Source organism: Saccopteryx leptura, chromosome 11 (assembly GCF_036850995.1).
Source record: "Saccopteryx leptura isolate mSacLep1 chromosome 11, mSacLep1_pri_phased_curated, whole genome shotgun sequence".
In the NCBI taxonomy this organism is placed as follows: domain Eukaryota; kingdom Metazoa; phylum Chordata; class Mammalia; order Chiroptera; family Emballonuridae; genus Saccopteryx; species Saccopteryx leptura.
In genome coordinates this window covers 76407648-76427437 of record NC_089513.1, presented here as the reverse complement: position 1 = coordinate 76427437, position 19790 = coordinate 76407648, and the positions used below count along the sequence as shown (strand labels likewise).

Genomic DNA, 19790 nt, shown 5'->3' with positions numbered 1-19790 from the left:
TATTTTCTGCTGCTTTGCTTAATATATAGTGTTTCCTTTATTCCTCCTACCTCAATGCCCCACTCATATTTAAGGTGGGACCTACTCCTAATTTAGAGCTCTCTTTCCCCCTTTTGCCAACTTCTATTAAGAATCTACCTTTGCCACCCAGCTTAGTGAATCCCAAGGTTCTCTTTACCATGCCACAGTCACAGAGCTCCAGGGAAAAGCAACCTGGTCTCATCTCTCCAGGCAGAGGAGAACAGAAGCTCCATATCCACATATGCTGCAAATGGCTTTTTCAGTCTACCTGAATCATTACCAGCTAGAAGCAGCAGTCATTGGGACTTGGACATGAGCTGCAAAGTATAGAATGGTGACAACTCCAGTGCCATGCGGACTTTTCCTGGATGTGGACTTTTCTGGACTCCTGCTCCCTGTGACAGATCCTAACAGACTGAACTGTGGTTGGGTTGCATTTTTCAGGGATTTGGCATGGTGATGGGGCCAACTTGGACTTGGTGAACATGTTAAGGACACTACTCTTTTATGGATTCTTGCTGTATTGGCCAAGAGTTTGCTTAAAGGCTTTTAATCACTGTAAAAAAAATAGAAGACTGGATAAAGAAGATGGGGCACATATACACCATGGTATACTATTCAGCTAGAAGAAATGATGACATCGGATCACTTACAGCAGAATGGTGGAATCTTGATAACATTATGCGGAGTGAAATAAGTGAATCAGAAAAAAACAAGAACTGCAGGATTCCATACATTGGTGGGACATAAAAACGAGACTAAGAGACATGGACAGGAGTGTGGTGGTTACGGGAGGTGGGGGGAGGGAAGGAGGGAGAGGGGGAGGGGGAGGCGTACAAAGAAAACTGGATAGAGGGTGACGGAGGACGATCTCTCTTTGGGTGATGGGTATGCAACAGAACTAAATGACAAGATAACCTGGAAATGTTTTCTTTGAATATATGTACCCTGATTTATTGATGTCACCCCATTAAAATAAAAATTTATTTATAAAAAAATATATATATAAAACATTCTCATGTCTTACAATCCATTTCCTACCGCTCATGTTCATGATTGCGGATGGCTGGAGTCAATCACAGCTGTCCTCCGGGACAACACCAAATTTTTATTGGATAATGCATAACGCACACAGGTCATTGTATGGCTCTCACGGAATTACATTTTAAAATATGTGGCGTTCATGGCTCTCTCAGCCAAAAAGGTTCCCGGCCCCTGCCCTAGAGAAAGGTGAACTCTCGGGGCGGCTCTCTCTAATGACCTAGTTACACGGGAGGCCGCCAGCCTGGCTGGTCAGCGAGCATCTGCAGTGACCCTAGGGAGTGGCTCCAAGTCCCGTCCAGCTGGAGGACCTGACGGCTTTCCACCCCTCCACCCGGTGAGTCTTTAGGGGCCCCGGCTCCGCATCTTGGCTGCGCGCTGGGATCACGGGGGGGGGGGGGGGGGGGGATCAGGAAAGGCTGATGCGGTTCCTCAGACTGGGATCTAAGTGGGCCGAAGCGTGATCCAGTCCGCGGGACCTGCAGAGGCTCTCCGGACGGCTCTAATGTGCGGCCGAGACAAAAACCCGCGGTTCCAGTGGGCCCGTAGGCCCTGCGCGGTCCAGGCCAAGTGCCGGCTCGGTACCCAAGTCACCAGAGGGGCCTGGGGCAACGCGACCCCCGGGCCCACGCCCAAGCCCACTGGATCAGAACTGCTGGGTGTGCACCCAGAACCTTCCCCTTTTCACAAGCGATGGAGTCCTTCCCCTTACACAGCCTGCGAACCACTGCCTGACGGTGTGAGGAGTGATTGCTCGGCGGTGGGAGCGCTGTCTGGTCTGCACGGCAAAGCGGTTCTTTCACATTCTATCATTTTCCTGGTAAAAAGGGCATTGCCAAAAAGGAAAAAGAAAAAAAAAAGCAGCAATCCAGCATGTGTCGCCACAGACTAGAGTCTTTGTGTTCAGAAACTTCTGGGAAGTGCCCACCGTGTTCCGGCTGAGAGCTTCCCGGGCGGAGGGTTTGGAGAGACCTGTCTTCCGCTCGAATGGAACGCCTCCCAGTGCATCGACACGCGAGTCTGTCGATACGAACATGTCTGCGGTACTTGGTGGACATGGGGGATCTGTCCCAGGAGGTCTTGGAGAGCACGTGACCAGGGGCTGACCCTTGAGCTGGACCCCGGTCAAGTGGAGGCTTCTCACCCCCTCCCTTGTCCTTGGAATGTGTGTCCTGCCCACTGTCCTCACCCTAGGCCATCATTTCCAGGGCCCAGCCTGGGGATGGCGTCCATGGCTGACCCCAGTGAAGGTCTCTGTATAAACTTCCCGCAGGGTACTTGTGAAAATCTACTCATCTTTGTAGCTGCCCACCCGGGTCCAGCCTGGTCAGGAAGTTCCCTTGCTTTCTAAGACAGCCGCCTATCGCTCCGGAGAGGTCTGCCTGCTTCTACGCTGCGGCTCACCTGTCCCTCTCCTCTGGTGCGTCCCGGTCCTGCTGAAGTCTGTTTCTGTTATACCCGTCTGGACCCCACCGGAACATTCCTCAAGGACATCCTCAAGTCCTGCCCGCATGCTCTCACCTCACCTGCCAGACAGAAATCTTTGTGCAAGCCGGTTCCTCCATCTGGACATTCCTTCCTCGCCTCCTCACGCGGCTAACGGTCCTTCCGATCTCCCTGGTGCGCGTGTGACCAGCATCGCCAAGTTTAGACAGAACCTCTTACGTGTTCCTGTAGCACAGCCTTTGTCCCCTTGCTCTGTCCTGTCCTGGCTTATAAAACTGTCCACCTCCTCACTAGACTGTAAGCTCAGGAGTCCTGGCAAATGTTCCCTAGTGCGTCTTCATTTCTACTTGTTACGTGGTTCACGTGTTATAAATCCGATGACAAGTAAAATGTTACTGTACATGACACATAATGACAAGAAAGCAACTCATTCATAAATTGTACCCACTCCTTGTTTTATACTATTAGTAGTTTAATCTCTCTGTATTCTTCGCTTCATAAGACCCCCTGACCATAAGACACAACCTAGGGTTTTAAGGAGGAAAATAAGGAAAAAAAAAATATTCTGAACCAAATGATGTGTTAAGATATCTAATAAAACACCATATTTTTTGCTCCATAAGACGCACGGGCATTTTCCCCTCCACTGTTGAGGGGGAAATGTGCATCTTATGGAGCGAAAAATACAGTAAGTGGCTTCTTATTTATTTCATTTCTCTGACTTTTTTCTAAATACTTTAGATCGGCTACATCAGCAACTCAGAGGATGTGGCTCATGGGTGAAGTGCATGGTGAGTTCTTGCTTAACCAGGAGCTCTACTCTACACCTCTTATTTAAACACTTTACTATTTTAGAAACAGTAAAAATTTGGATGGGCCAACACAAGATTCCTTTCAGAACCATTCAACACCATAAGGGCCATTAGATACTTGGGGAAATTTTTGTAAAGGTAAACATACATTTACCACACAGCCCAGCAATTCCATTCCTAAGTATTTATCCAAGAAACAGAAAATGTATATTCACACAAAAACCCGGACACAAATTTTATATTCGCTTTATTTGTAATTGTGAAGGACTAGAAATAACCCAATTGTTATTCAATTTGTGAGTGAATAATAAAAAAAAAAAACTGTGGCATATCCATATATTGGAATACTAGCCAGCAATAAAATTTAAAAAAAACACAAAAAACTACTGATTCAGGCCCTAGCCAGTTGGCTCAGTGGTAGAGTGTCAGTCCAGTGTGTGGATTTCCTGGGTTCAATTCCCGGCCAGGACACACAGGAGAAGCACCCATGTGCTTCTCCACCCTTCCCCTCTCCCTTCTCTCTGTCTCTCCCCCTCCCGCAGCCAAGGCTCCATTGGAGCAAAGTTGGCATGGGCGCTGAGGACGGCTCCATGGCCTCCGCCTCAGGTGCTAGAATGGCTCCAGCAGTAAGGGAACAAGGCCCCAGATGGGCAGAGCATCGCCCCCTGGTGGGCATGCTGGGTGGATCCTGGTCAGGCACAAGCAGGAGTCTGACGGACTGCCTCCCTCCTTCTCACTTCAGAAAAATACACACACACACACACAAAGGCAAAAAAAACTGATTCAGGTAATACCATGAATAAATCTCAAAATGCATTCTGTTAAGTGAAAGGTCAGACTCAAAAGGTTACGTACTGTTGGAGTCTATTTAGATGACATCACACCTAACAAGTCTTTTTTATATGAAAGGCAAAACTGCAGGAACAGAAAACAGACCAGCGGGAGCCAGAGGCTGGAGGTTGAACGGGGGGCTGAACCCCAAGGGGAGGAGGGAACTTGACAGGGTGCAGACTGTTCTATCACTTCCTGTGGGGAGCCTTGCATGAGGGTATGCACTTGTGAAAGCTCATACAACTGTATGCTGAAGAGGGGGAATCTTACAGAATATAAGTTACGCTTTGATAAACCCCATGTAAAAAAAAATCTGGCCCTGGTTGGCTGGCTCAGTGGTAGAGCACCAGCCCAGTGTGTGGCTGTCTCAGGTTCGATTCCAGGTCAGGGCACACAGGAGAAGCAACCACATGCTTCTTCACCCCTCCCTCACCTTCTCCCCCTTTTCTCTCTTTCCCACCTCCCACAGCCATGGCTCAATTGATTGGTTTGAGTGAGTTGGTCCCCAATGCTGAGGATGGTTCCAAGGCCTCCCCTCAGGCCCTAAAATAGCTCAGTTGCCAAGCAACGGAGTAATGGCGCCAAATGAGCAGAGCATCGCCCCCCTAGGGGACTTGCTGGGTGGATCCCGTTTGGGGTGCATGCAGGAGTCTGTCTCTCTGCCTCCGTGTCTCTCATTTAATTTTTTAAAAAAAAGAGAAAAAGAATTAGGACCATTAGCCATGATATGAACGAAGCTAAAAGTCCAGTGATATCTAGAATCTTGTTTGTCACTTATTGAATTACTGCTTCAACACTGAATTGTTTCAATTCATAAAAGAAAAGTACAAAATAAATCTACGGAAAGGCATTCAGAAAACTCAAATTAAAATGGAGTCCTTCATTTATTTTTTCCAAGATTGGTGAAGGTTATTGAGAATCATATGTTTCCCATAAGGATATAAAACTAAACCCAAAGCCTCAAGTATTTACTATCTTTTTTCTTTTCAGCCTGTCCAGTTCAACTATTTTTCATTTATATTTTTCATTCAGTTATTTATCATTCCAATTATCAGTTCAAATTTCAAAGATATACTTTGGAGACGTTTACCCTAGTATTGTTTTTAATTGCGGAAAATTGGAGTGAACACCATCTCTTTTCCTAACCAAGGTGATGGTGAATTTACATCAACTGGAGCTTTTCCCATGGAATGTCTAATATTGGACAGCACACTGATTGTGAGTTTGATCTCTGGACTGATAAATATGGACCATGCTTGGGAAACGAAAGGTTCGGTTCTGCGCTCTGTGGTCAGAACGCAGACCAGCGGAGTGACCTCGGGCAAGACCCTCAGCCTGACCGTATTCCGTATTGCCTTCTCTGGAAAGCAGAACTAAGACAACACGCTCAGATAATTCCTACGTGGTCCTTAACGTGTGAAGTCCTTTGCGTAGTTCTGGGCACATGTTAAGCTCCCACGGGAGATTAGCTTTTACTGCTCGGCATGACGTGGTGATTATATGTATTATCTGCGACCACACCTGTGACACACTCTGATGTGAGCAAGAACAGGCTCCGGAAAGAACTCGGGAGACCCTGGACATACAGGACCCGACTTAAACCCTCATGGGGCCAGGATGGTTTCCAGGGACTGAGTGGGATGGGAGGAGACAGAAACATGGACCCCTTTCTGTTTCGCTTACCCGGCTTTTCAAATTTTAAATGCTAGACATGAATTACTTGTTATACTTTAACGGAAACAACACACAAGAAAAACAACAACAATGTAGTTGTTTCATAAGATGGTGGGTAGGTCGTTACTTTCCTTGTTGTGGTCAGACGCTCTGGATTGATTGTGAAGGGCTCCCAGGGTACGATCCCAAGTGCGGAACAAGGGTCTGAGTGCAGAGGGGGAGGGATGGTGAGAGGTCTCCATGTGGAACTAACTGTGTGTGCATTGGAAATGATTTTTTAATCCATTATTGTTTTATTGTCTCCTTAACTAATGACTGCAGGCATCATAGAACTTCAAGATGCAGTCATCAGCTCTCTATTTATTTGCTCAAATGAGATGAGAAAGCTTGTTTATAGTCAGAGGTAATTTACTGAGAAAAAAGGATGCCTTCCTAAAAGGGCTTGTTGGATCACAGAGAAAAATCTGGCTTTTGTGTTTTGGGTGGAATATCATAATTTATAGGTGGCATGGAGAAATAAATACTGAATATACGGGGAGTGCAGACAGGGAGAGTGACACACAGCCAATAAAGCGACACATGCTCCAGTTTCTAACCGAAAAGGTTGATTTGTAAGCTTCCGTTTTCAGCTGACTCTCTTTTAAATGAAATTAAATTAAGACAAATGAGAACAGAGTACAGCATGTGAACACTGATTTACTTCAAATACGTATCGTAAGTGCTCCAGGCTGAGATCGAGGGAAAATGCCTAGAACAGGACTATATTTAGCCCCACTGACTCTGATACCTGATCACTGATAGAGTTGTTCTGACAAGGTCCTATGTAACAGCCGTGCCACAGTTCAGCAGCTCGGGAAGACAAAACTGTGCATGACAGAAAAGCAAACGATCCTCAGCGCGCCATACTTATTCATGTCCACGTTCTGAACCCTCAGAGGAGCTAATCGCAGAGAGCGCCGCGATGTGCCACTGTGTTTGTCTCAGCAAGAACCCACGGGATTGTCTCGCGGTTGCTACGACGCCCATGTATGCGACACTGCACGCTATAATGCCTTCTGCCATACACACTGTGTATGACACAGACAAGCGGCACACACTGTTAAGCCCGTGGACTACTTCTATAGGGGTATCCTAGTCTGAAATACAGTAGAATGAAAATCCTATTAAGGGAATCATTCGTCTTGCAGGAGGGAACGCCCTTGAGCGAGAAGCACCTACTGTGTGCCTGTGCTGAGAAGTTTATCTGTGATCTGTTCCCCCAAACAGACCACCCTCTAAAGGGGCCATAATTGTATCAGTTTTTCAGGGGAGGAGAAGAGGGGGAATTTGCAGAATCCTACCAGGTCATATGTAGCCAAACTGGCTTCAAACCTAGGACTGTGGGCAGCTGCACAAGCCTAGCTCCGCCCACCACCCAACTCTCCTCCCCACCCCACCCCAACCCTTCCCCCTCTCCCTCCCCCTCCCCCTCCCCACCTAACCTTCAGCCCAGACTTCTCCTTGACCCCTGTGACTTTATAATCTGCAAAATAGCGGTTGCATTTGCTTCTCTGAGCCGTGGTGAGTTCCCTTCGAATTTTCCTATCCGAATAATTTTCCTTCACGGTTGTCATGGGAATTAAGCAGGGCCATCTCCGTCTGTAACTGTCCATCCTCACTGACATTTCCAGGTTCGGGGGGCCGTTGTCACGGCTCATCCCCGCCACTCAGGTGAGGTGCTCTTCCTCAGAGGGCTCTCGCGCGTGCGCAGAGCTTCCTGGGCAGCCGGGCGCCCCGCCCCGCCCGGAAGTGCACAGCTGCATCTGCGGACTGTTCCTGGCATCACCCCCCTTTCTCGTCACTGGCCAGAGGGACTTCCCTTTGCTTCCGCTAATCAGACCGACCACAGAAACCTAAGGGAAAATAAATAATGCCTAGATTTTGACGGAAGGAAATTACTTTCTCAAAAAGCATTTTTTTTTATACCACTAATTTAGCTCTCAGAGTTATCCCAAAGTAGCCATAGCTGATGGCAGGGGCCCATTCTGCCTGCCTAATAAAACTAGGTAGCTATTAATTCCTCTTAGATCAACTGGAAATGTTCCATTTTCTAGCAAATGCCGCCCATGCCTGTATTTATTTTTAAATATAGAGTTCTGCTCCCTGACGAGATAGCGGCCCTCGGGTCCTTCCCTGGGGCATTAGTTACAGTCAGTACTGCTCATGCCCACATCATTGGCGTGCATTCACCTATGCACACCTGTTCGTCAGCCTCCACTGAGGATGGACAGGGGCAAGGGGGACAGAACAAGAGTGCCCAGTGCTCTGCTGCTGCCGGGAACAGAGCCTGACCCGAGGAGGGTCCCGGGGAGGCAGGGCACGTGCTCCTTGTCTGCTAGTTACGGGCAAGAAAACGCACTCTCTGAAGGGAAGACAGGAAAATGCAGCAGACGGAAGTCAGCCTGTGTGGCCATCGGGGTCGTCTTCCTAGGGACAGACACCCTGGCTAGCAGCTGGCCCGTTTCCATGGAAACGGACCGAAATGGTTGAGAGAACCCCTGCTGTAGACTGAATGCTCATGTACCCCGCCCCCAAAATTCACATGTTGAAACCTAATGCCCAATGTGATGGCGTCAGGAGGTGGGGCCTAAAGGTGAGGCTATTAGGTCATGAGGATGGATGGAGCCTTCCTGAATGGGATTAGTGCCCTTATAGAGCAGACCCCAGGGAACTCCCTCTGCTCTGCCCCGTGACGACACAGCCACAAGGTGGCCCTGTGTGGACCAGGAAACGGGCCCTCCCCAGACCCTGAAGGCGCCAGCACCCTGACCTTGGACTTGGACCAGGAAACGGGCCCTCCCCAGACCCTGAAGGCGCCAGCACCCTGACCTTGGACTTGGACCAGGAAACGGGCCCTCCCCAGACCCTGAAGGCGCCAGCACCCTGACCTTGGACTTGGACCAGGAAACGGACCTTCCCAGACCCTGAAGGCGCCAGCACCCTGACCTTGGACTTGGACCAGGAAACGGGCCCTCCCCAGACACTGAAGGCACCAGCACCCTGACCTTGGACTTGGACCAGGAAACGGACCCTCCCCAGACCCTGAAGGCGCCAGCACCCTGACCTTGGACTTGGCAGCCTCCAGACCTGCGAGAAACCCCTGGGCTGTTGTGTAGAAGCTGCCTGGCCTCCGGTCTGTTATGACGGCCGCCGGGTGGACTGAGACAGCTTCCTCTGATCAGAAGCAGCGCCTGACTGCGGACAGACCTGGACAAACGATGGCTGGCCTGTCAAGACGGCAGGACACAGCTGTCCCGAGATGGGGTCTGCGCCGACCTCGCCCGTTTTCTGGGGTTTGGCCTCATGTTTGCTGCGCGCTCCTACTCTTCACTCAGTCCCCGTTTCTCTCTGTGTTCAGTGGCTCCGCACGACGGCCGACAGGGTAAGCACCACCTCCACCGCCACAGAGAGGCCTTTCGTGAACGCGTGAGCAGTGACAGCATCTCCTCCATAACTTAGTTTCCCTTCGCATCTGGCCTCGAGGGTCTTGCCCATTCATAAACTTGGCGCTTTTTTTCTCAATTAGGATATTTTATATATGACAGGACATCATGCCCTTTGAAAACCGTGTTGTTTGTATTTCGCACATTGTCATTGGCCGCTTATAAATCGTTCTAAATGACTTACGGTGACTTCTATTTTTAGAAAGCCTTGCACCTGTGTTTTTGTGGTTAGTTGCGCCCGGAATGAGCTGGTGATACTGAGCCCTCCCTGTATGAAGTCTGGAAATTATCATGCGGTTACACTTTTGTGGGAATCAGCAGAAGCAGGTTAAGGTCAGTTGAGGCCCCAGGTGCAGAAGAAAATACTGGGCCCCTTTAAAAAAAGAGACAGGAGGGCCCTGGCTGGTTGGCTCAGTGGTAAAGCGTTGGCCCAGCGTGTGGAAGTCCCAGGTTCAACTCCTGGTCAGGGCACACAGGAGAAGCGCCCATCTGCTTCTCCACCCTTCCCCCTCTCCTTCCTCTCTCCCTCTCTCTTCCCCTCCCACAGCCAAGGCTCCATTGGAGCAAAGTTGGCCCGGGTGCTGAGGATGGCTCTGTGGCCTCTGCCTCAGGCGCTAGAATGGCTCTGGTTGCAGCAAAGCAACACCCCAGATGGGCAGAGCATCGCCCCCTGGTGGGCATGCCGGGTGGATCCCGGTCGGGCGCATGCAGGAGTCTGTCTGATTGCCTCCCTGCTTCTAATTCTAACTTCAGAAAAATACAAATAAAAAAAGAGAGAGAGAAAAAATAAAAATACAAGTTAACCATATTTTTAAATAAAAAATATGATATACTATTAATGTTAAAATTGCACATATGAAACCAAACTTGGTGTCATTAGAAAAAAATGTAAAGTTGGGGTTTTGCAGGGTCCTTCAGAAGTCGGGGCCCCGAGCGTGCCCAGTGCACTCGCCATTAAATCTGCCTCTGAGTATCAGCTGCGATTTGTCTCATTTTGTCATTGCTCTATGATTTTCTTTTGTTACAAATCTTTTTAAATGAATGGTACAATTTCACCCTGTTCCGTGTTTGCCACAGTCAGCTCTAATTAATTCTGTAGTTCAGTGGTTTCCATTCTATGTGCCAATTCCTTCATCTCGTGACTTGTCCCGATTCGAGAGCTCTAGATTACCAGCTCAGTGAGCTGGTAAACGTCTTCTGACACCTTTCCGAAGTGGTCTAATTCCTGATTTCTCTTATCTATCTGGTATTTTATTATTATTGTCGTAATACTTAATGACCTTGTAGGTGGAAACAGAATTCCTACGTCACACACATGTGAAAGCCTTGAAGATATTATTATTCCGTTCCGTTCTGGCATTGACCTCTGTGGAGGGGGTCGCTGGAGGCCAGTCCACCCTCAGCCTCAGGCCACGGGTTCGTTTCCGTGAGGTGCACCCTGTTCCTACCTCAGAAGCCCAGCAGCTCCCGACAACGAAGACGTGTCTCCCTCGCCCTGCCTGTGGGCGGCCGGGTTCTGTGCGCCTGCTGCAGCCGCAGGGTGGGGGCTGGTCTGCCCCCGTGTCCTCCCCCGTGGGGGCTCACGCTGAGGGGCCGCCCGCTGCCTGCCTGGAGCTCGGCCCTCCCTCGGAAGAGGGCCCAGGAGCATTAAGGTTGGCAGAAAGTCACAGTGGCTCTACAACTGTCTGATTGACGGGGTACAGAGCGGATGTGCTCGCATGTTCCACCGAGCAGGTCCAGAATGACTGGAGGGACACTCAGCACAAGGAAGGAGGAGGTGGCTAGTGACTGAGCACCATGACACCATCTGCCACAATGCTGGCAGGAGTCTTTCTTCTGCAGTGAAACTCAGAAACTTCACAGACACATACCTAAGTTTTGGAATATATTTTAATTTTACCTTGCATGCCGTTAACCCTTGCAGCTTAAAGTCTCAGGTATTTATTCAGATGAAGAGTTTCCTTAGAGTATATTTCGGAATATTTCTATAGCTCCACCTGTGATTGTCTTTAGGATCTTCAAAGATTCAGATGTTGATTTCTGATATGTGGCCCTGGCCGGTTGGCTCAGTGGTAGAGCATCCACCCGGCATGTGGATGTCCCAGGTCTGATTCCCAGGCAGGGTACACAGGGAAAGCGACCATCTGCTTCTCCACCCCTCCCTCTCCCTCTTCTCTTTCTCTCTCTTTCTTCCCCTCCCGAAGCCATGGCTCGATTGGTTCAAGCAAGTTGGCCCTGGGCACTGAAGGTGGCTCCATGGAGTCTCTTCCTCAGGCACTAAAAATAGCTCGGTTGCTGAGCAACATTCCTAGATGGACAGAGCACCCCCCAATAGGGGGCTTGCCAGGTGGATCCTGGTCAGGGCTCATGCAGGAGTCTGTCTCTCTGTTTCCCCTCCTCTCACATAAAAAAAAAGAAAAGATTTCTGATCTGTCCTCCATGTCTATTCTCTTTTCTCAGGTCAGTTTCATTTTCTGGCTCTTTTACAACACATGCTAAAGCCTGTCCTTCATAGAACTGCTCTGACTTTCTCCAGTGTGGGTTCTGTCCTTTGTGGTTTCCGGTATCAGTTTCAGTCCTGCCGTGACATCACTGATTTCCTCCAGCAGTTTTCCCATGAGCCGTCATGCCAGCTGTCTGTCTTGTCTCTCATCTCATGAGCCGTCATGCCAGCTGTCTGTCTTGTCTCTCATCTCAAGTGCCATCATGCCAGCTGTCTGTCTTGTCTCTCATCTCATGTGCCATCATGCCAGCTGTCTGTCTTGTCTTTCATCTCACATATGTTCTCTAACTTCCTCAAGCAGTGGGAAGAACTGCTATCCTCCACAAACTTAAATGAATTTCTTGCCATTGATCCTTTTTCTTCAGAAACATGTTCTATCTCTTACCGACCTTTCATGACTACCATTCTAGGAATCATTCTTTGAATGAGAAAACTGAGTCACGGAGCATGTAAGTCAGCTTCCCGAAGTCAGGAAAAAGCCCCAGCAATTTTCCTCGCCCATCCAGGGGCAGAATGACTGCACTATAATGTACTGGGTCCCATGACGGAGTTCATAATTTGCTGCCGATACATGAGACCCTTAGCAAGATGAACCACAAACAGCTGCGATGCAGTTTCCAGAAACTTAAATATTTAGTGGACAATAAGATATGATGGGCTGATTTCCACAGATGACTCTTCTCAGAACCAAACGCAGTGAAACGTTCAGAATTGGCTTTCAGAGAAGTCACGAGTCTTCCACGTATATGACGGCAATCAAGTCTGTGACCAACTCCCCATAGTTAAGGGGTAAATTGCTGGTGTACACAGAAAGAGCGCCTGCCTGCTGGAATCTCTCTGTATCTCACAGTTTACCCAACGTGCACGTTGAACATACGCAGTTACGTAAGTACATAACTCCTCACAGAAACCCGCCGGCTTCTCCCGCAGGAAGCCGACACCCAGAAGATGATCCTCGGGCACGTGAATGCGGAAGGGACCGGCCATGCATGCCCACACACCACGCTGCAGCCCCAAGCTCCCTTCCCCTCCTCAGAAGACCAGCTGCAGGCATCTCCAGTCATCAGTTACGAAGATCAAACTACAGGAAGATTCTCACATTCACTTGTTTCCCACCGTGAACTGTGATGAGAAGCAATCTATCTGCTGCAAATACTCCTTATTGCCACAGGGAGAGAAAGCCACTGTGGGCTTCCCTTAGGGGAGGACCTTCCCCCTTCCTGACTGGTGAGCACAGACACGTGTCCGCTTCCCCGCAGAGCTCCACAGGGAAGCCTGGGCCGTGTGCCCAGCACGACTCGGGAGGGGCCCGTGGTCTGCGTGAGTGCGGGCAGCGGGCCACGTGCTGTGCAGACAGCGCTCTGCCTGGACCCAGGCAGGACAAGAGCGGAGGTCAGAGTCGGACTCAGCAGGGATGCCAGGGCGCTCAGTAGGAGAGCCGAGAATCCAGTCGGACTCAATCCTCGTTTCCCAGCCACCAGACTGGAAAAGCACACGGTTTTCTCATAAACAAAGAAACTGACGATAAGAAGTTAACAAACACCCATCTCTTGCAATCTATAGATTCTAATAGAATATTTTTGCTCCCACCATCTACTGTTTTAAAACTCACTGTAAACAAAGATGAACTAACAAATTCAACAACAGGAGTTGTTCAATCACTTAATATATAAAATGATCAAATTGCATATAAATATTTGGCAATGCTAGGAGGCTACTAAAGAGCCCTTATGCCAGAAAAATATGTTAAAGAGAGGAAGACTGTGATTACTGTTCAAGTTACTGTATTTCCCCATGTATAAGATGCACATTTTTTGAAAAATTTGGGGTCTAAAAACTGGATACATCTTATACAGTGGTTATGGCATTTCAAATGCCATAGATAGAACTGAGGACAAGGCAATATATGAAGACAGTGATTCATCATCAGACACAGATGAGGACAAGCTAATGGAGGGGAGTTTTGACAGGGATGAGGAGTTGTATGAATTTTATGATGAATACAACTTGAGTTCAATAACTTTATGTAATACATATTTTTTTCAAAATTTGGGCCCCAAAATTAAGGTGCGTCTTATACATGGGAGCATCTTATACATGGAGGAATACGGTAATTTCAGAGATACATAACATGAAGACTCTCACTGCTTACCCCGGTCATTTCCTTCCAATTACTGTTTATGATCTCTTCCTAAGTTCTACTGCTTTCCGTCGTCTTTTTAAAGTTCAGCAAGATCTGACTTTATACATAGCATTCATTCTTAAACAATATGTTTATCACATCAGCACGTATCTTGAGATATTAAGCTGGCATTTTCTTCGCTGTTGAGCAACGCTATAGACTTCTGCAAACTGCTGAACCACTTGGAGGTTTGGATTTCCTGACTGCGCAGTGGGAAACGTGCTGTGACAGGGTGTCAGCTAAGCCCCGGTAGGAAGGAGAAGAAAGCACCCGTGGCTCAGAGAGGAAGGGTTTATTTCTTTCTCAGAACCATGTCATATGTGCGCTGCTCCAGAGCTCATCTAAGAGCCCCAGCCGTCCGGTGCACCGGCCGCCTCGACACATTACAGATCACTCCGGTTATTATCTTCTCTGCATGGTGAGAAGGGGCAGAGAACACCTAGGATGAGAACCTACAAGGAGATGAGCCCCCCTGCTTACAGTGACTAGTCTACACATGGGTGCCCAGTCCCATCTGACTGCAGCAGAAGCTGGGGGTAGAGACTGCCGCTGGGCAGGCGTGGGGGTGGCTAATGGTGGACGAGGGGATTTGGCTGCTAAAAGTGAGGAGAGGGAGATTGGTCGACTGTTAGCAGTCTTTGTCACTCTGATGATACCCAGCTTTAAAAATTGTAAGAAACTATACTCATAGAGCATAGAAGTGTTTTTGTGGAATTTCGGAAGCAATCAGAGTAGTATTGATCATTAAATGGTGGTTATCATCATCACCCTCCTCATCATCGTTATCACTATCATCATCATCATCATCATCATTATCATCATCACCATCATCACCATTGTCATCATCACTATCATCACCACCATCATCATTGTCATCATCACCATCATCATCGTCATTACCATCATCACCATCATCATCATCGTCATCACCATCATCATCATCATCACCATCATCACTGTCATCATTACCATCACCATCATCATCGTCATCACCATCATCATTGTCATCATCATCATCATCGTCATCATTACCATCATCACCATCATCATCATCGTCATCACCATCATCATCATCATCATCGTCATCATTACCATCATCACCCTCCTCATCATCACTATCACTATCATCATCATCATCATCACTATCATCACCACCATCATCATTGTCATCATCACCATCATCATCGTCATCATTACCATCATCACCATCATCACCATCATCATCATCATCACCACCATCATCATTGTCATCATCACCATCATCACCATCATCATTATCATCATTACTATCATCACCACCATCATCATTGTCATCATCACCATCATCACCATAGCTATCATCATCATTGTCATCACCATCATCACCATCACTATTATCATCACCATCATCATCACCATCACTATAGTCTATCATTACCACCATCATCATCATCACTATCATCGTCATCAACATCATCACCATTATCATCATCACCATCGTCACCATCACCATCACCACTATCACCATTGTCATCATCATCATTGTCATCACTATCATCATCATCACCATCGTCACCATCACCATCACCACTATCACCATTATCATCATCATCATCATAATCATCGTCACCATCACCATCATCACTATCATCATCATCACCATCATGATCCCCTCCTCTTCCTCACCCCCATCTAGTATCTCTGTCCTCACCCGAAGGCTTGAATTCCCTCCTCAGGATCACCAGTAGTGATTATTTAGCTGTTCTTGAATCTCTACACTAAAAGGAAATCACACTGCTCTACGGCAGCCCCTCCATTTTCAGCAAGTTTTCACCTCTTTCCAGATGTCAGTAATCTTCTTACGCTGCCTTTGCTTTTGCCCCCACTGTGTTCTCTGAGGCCCTGCAGGACAAGGCGCACCCCCTCTGCCAACTCCCTCAGACACTGATGGAAAGTCACTGCGGCTTCAGTGACTTTTCTTTCTCTCTGATCATTGCTTGTCCCTCCCACAGTCTCTCACAACCCATGGAGTCCACCCATCACCCTGAACACATCCACTTGCTCGTTTAAACACTTATTTATTGACGGCAGACTATTCTACTTTACCTATGTCCACCTTCATAACATGTCACCAAAGGCAGCACACAGTGTTCCATGTTGGTCTGAGCAGAGGACACCATCAACACCCTCACTTCCCCAAGTGGGATTTAACCTCACATGAACGCCCAGGGGCCATACCGCCCGTTGACACACGCTGACTGGTCCTGCTGCACCTCTGAGCCATTTTCGTCTGTGAAGCTCACCTAGCAGTCCCCTCCGCTGCATGAACTTTTCAAAAAATCCAAATACACACTGTTTCCTTTATTTTTAGTTAATCATAATCTTATAGTAGTCTCTCAAGAACTTTTTATTCTTTCATCCAATGTATTACTTATCCCTCACAGATTCACATACTAGAGCACCCTGGAGAGCTGGGAATGGAACCTGTTCACCTAAGCTGTTGATCACAATGTGGACCCGGCCAGGGCTGAGGGGCAGCCTTCAGCGACCCCTGAGCAAGCATTCACCCAGCTCCAGATGTGCTTAACTGACACATTGTTCAAGAAATATGCAGTTCACAAAATCTCAAAAAAAGTTTTTGTTTATAAACACATGGTCTCTGTGCGCATCGCCATGCCCAGGAAGGCCGTGACCTTCCAAGTGCTACCCCGTCTGGCCCATTCAGCCCCACCCAACCCTCGGGACCTCCCTGGCTAGAGCTGGCGTATGTCTGCTGCTGGACCTTGACACATTGAGGTTCAACAGATATTTATTGAGCCCCGATTATGGGCCAGGTGTCAAACTAAGCAATTTCTCATACCCAGTTGACCCTTGAACTATGTGGGGGCGAGGACCACCAACGCCGGTGCAGTCAAACATCCACGGATAATGTCACACTCCCCAGGTACTTAACGACTAATAGCCTCCTGTTGACCGGAAGCCTTCCCGATCACCTAACAGTCGATGGACAGACACATCTTTCATTTGTTCTGTATTGTACACTGTTTTCTTACAAGACAGGAAGCAAGAGGAAAGAAAGTGATGTTAAGAAAACCATAGAAAAAGAAAAGACATTTACTATCAATATATTTATTGGGAAGAAGAAATCTGCATGTAAGTGGATCCATGCAGTTCAAACCCGTCTTGTTGAAGGGTCAGCTGTACGTAGAGCAAGGAAGAAAGGGAACCCGTTTTATGAAAAGAACACAAATCATCTCCGGCTAAACTCTCTCCTTCTCTGGCCTTTGCATCCGACCCCTGCTAGGAGGGGTTCTTCTTCTAGAAGGTCCGTCGAAGCGTAGGACATGCTCCAGGCGCAGCACGACTCAGACTTTGGCGCGCGGGATTCAAAGAAACATTTTAAGTGTCAGAGACCTTTTACCTCTAGGAAGAGGTCGTCAGGGACTACATTCACGCTACACACAGCGGGAGACTCTGAGCTCACCTCGGCACACGGAAACCAGCGGCGCGGGCACGCGCAGGAGCAATGCCTCATCGGCCGCAGGTAACGTTCGCATCTGAGAATCTAAATGGGGCGTCACCTGTACAGATGTTAGCTTCTCCAGGGGACTCTCCACGCGGGGGATGCTGATCATCTGCGTCCGCGCCAGGCCGTCCACGGGCAGGTGCTCGTTCTCGGGCTGTCTTCCTCTGAAGTTATTTACCACGCACACGACCTGGAATTCCAGCGGGGGGAAAAATCATTACGACGTAAAGCAGAGCCGTGCTCTTCAGGACAACGACCTCTAGGAGCAGCTCAGTAAATCTAATCATAACCATAACGTGTTAAAATTTACTTAAACGTTCAATGTAGGTCACGTCACACCCAGATTTACCTTGTGTCCACTCGAAGTGGCTACACCAGTGCATACCTGTGTTCAAGAAAATTCATCAGTTAAGATGAAGCTCAGTGATGAATGACAATCTCATCATTCCCAAATGTCCATTAAATTAGGTAATAATCAGTGCTCACATAAATCCAGAAACGACCTCATAACCTAATAAAAATTCATAACAAGTTCACCTTTCCCCGACGTGGCTAACCTACAATTTAATTTAAATGCTAATTCTTTCCCGTTGCTCCAAGGTCATCATAACATTCCTAATATACCCTCCACAACGACACACTCTAATTAAATAGCATCCTTTTAATTAACCCCGGTTATTGTCTCGTAGTGTATCCCCTAGATCCTTGGCATTCCGACAGCAGCTTCCTGGGGACGCTGCTGAAATAGGAGACCTTTGGAAAAAAGGGAACTGACCCTGTTCCAACTGATGATACCCCAGAGGTGACAGACCTCAAACGAAACGGAAGTGCCCCTTCTCTCCTTCCCCAGAGCACACAAAAATAAAGCCCTGGCACTGTTACTAATGCACGTTCCTAAGCCCTCCCCTAAAGACTGTAATTTTGTAGCTGATTGGATGGGGCCTCGGAGTTGGCATGTTGAATGTGTGTTCTAGAAGCGTCCGAAGCAGGTGGATCACGCTCTGAGAAACAGTGAATTAAACAGCGCAGGAAAATTACTTGTCATTATTTGCTTATATTAATGGGGGGGGGGGGGAGATGCCTGAGCCTTCTTTTTCTGGGGTTTATATTCTAATCAAAATACAGAATTCACTTGCAGTTAAAAATCTAACATTTGGGTTTTCTTAAAATAAATGCTTAATATATAATTATACATTGACACTGTGTATTTTCACAAATGCTCCATCGGAGAGTTTTATCTTCAGTGGGTCTTATCCCTGAATCTTCTCAAAGGCCAATTAGAGATCTGGGCTACTCTCCCAGTTTTTAAATAAAATGTGCAAATCTACAGAATAATAACACATACTGTGAGATGTTATCACAGGGGGAAAAAACATTTCCTTGCAAATGGCTGTGTATTTATTCTGCTTGTACTTCCTTGAAGAATGACAGATCGAAGCATAGCTCAAAGCGTGGTAATTTATACGTCACCTCTGTCATTGCCACCCAGATCGATAAAGACAGGGGTGGGGGGGTGGCTTGCAGACAGACACTTGGAAAACTGTTCAAGGACAACTCTACAGAGGACAGACACTGTTGGTCCTGGAGCAGGGTCAGCCGCTTGTTTCCTTTTCATTTGTTGATTAGTTTCTGCTTGTGTGAGCCTGAGATTCTTGTCCTCAAAGCACTTCTGTAGGATGATGCTACTGAGGTTGACGCGAGTCTCTTCTGAGACGGTTAGCCCCGCGACAGGGGACACCGCCTCTCTTTCTCGGTGACGTCCGGGTGCTCAGGGCTCTGGTGAGTGATGACCTGGGGACAGGCTGAGCGTGCACGCATGCGGGCTGGGTTCTAAATTCTCTGACGAGCCGATCTAACTCAAAGTGACTTTCCTTCGACACGTTCTACGTTTCCATCTGTGACTTCCGTGTGTGCGATGACACCCGCTCCCACAAAGATTATGCCGTTGCAATGACACAGAGCTCTGTGTACTTCTTCCAAAAGGGATGATAAAGTAAACTCATCCATTTGTGACAATACCCTCCCTCCTTCCTTGTGACAAGTAAGAAAACTAAATCTCTGTTGGATGGGATCCAATGCATGGGCTTTGGGGTCAAGGATCCCTGGACCTGAATGCTGGGCTCTCTTTGTTTACTGACCACACGAGCGCTCCTTAATTCAGCGAGACCTGTTTCTTTTTATGTGCAAAATGAAGACAGCAGCTACAGCACACTGTGCTCTTGTCAGCATTAATTGCACTAATGTAGTAAAGAGTACTTGAGTAACCCATTAGATTTACATATGGTAATATGAC

General features: G+C 47.8%; 1 protein-coding gene across 1 annotated transcript in view; it reads right to left on the bottom strand.

Annotated features, from left to right (window-relative positions):
• The window catches only part of PLPPR5 (phospholipid phosphatase related 5), a 97501-nt gene that overhangs the window by 7403 nt on the left and 70308 nt on the right, over positions 1 to 19790 (bottom strand). The window contains exon 5 of the mRNA XM_066352543.1: positions 17553 to 17687. Within this exon, the coding sequence (XP_066208640.1) occupies positions 17553 to 17687 (135 nt within the window). The remainder of the gene's footprint in view (positions 1 to 17552; positions 17688 to 19790) is intronic.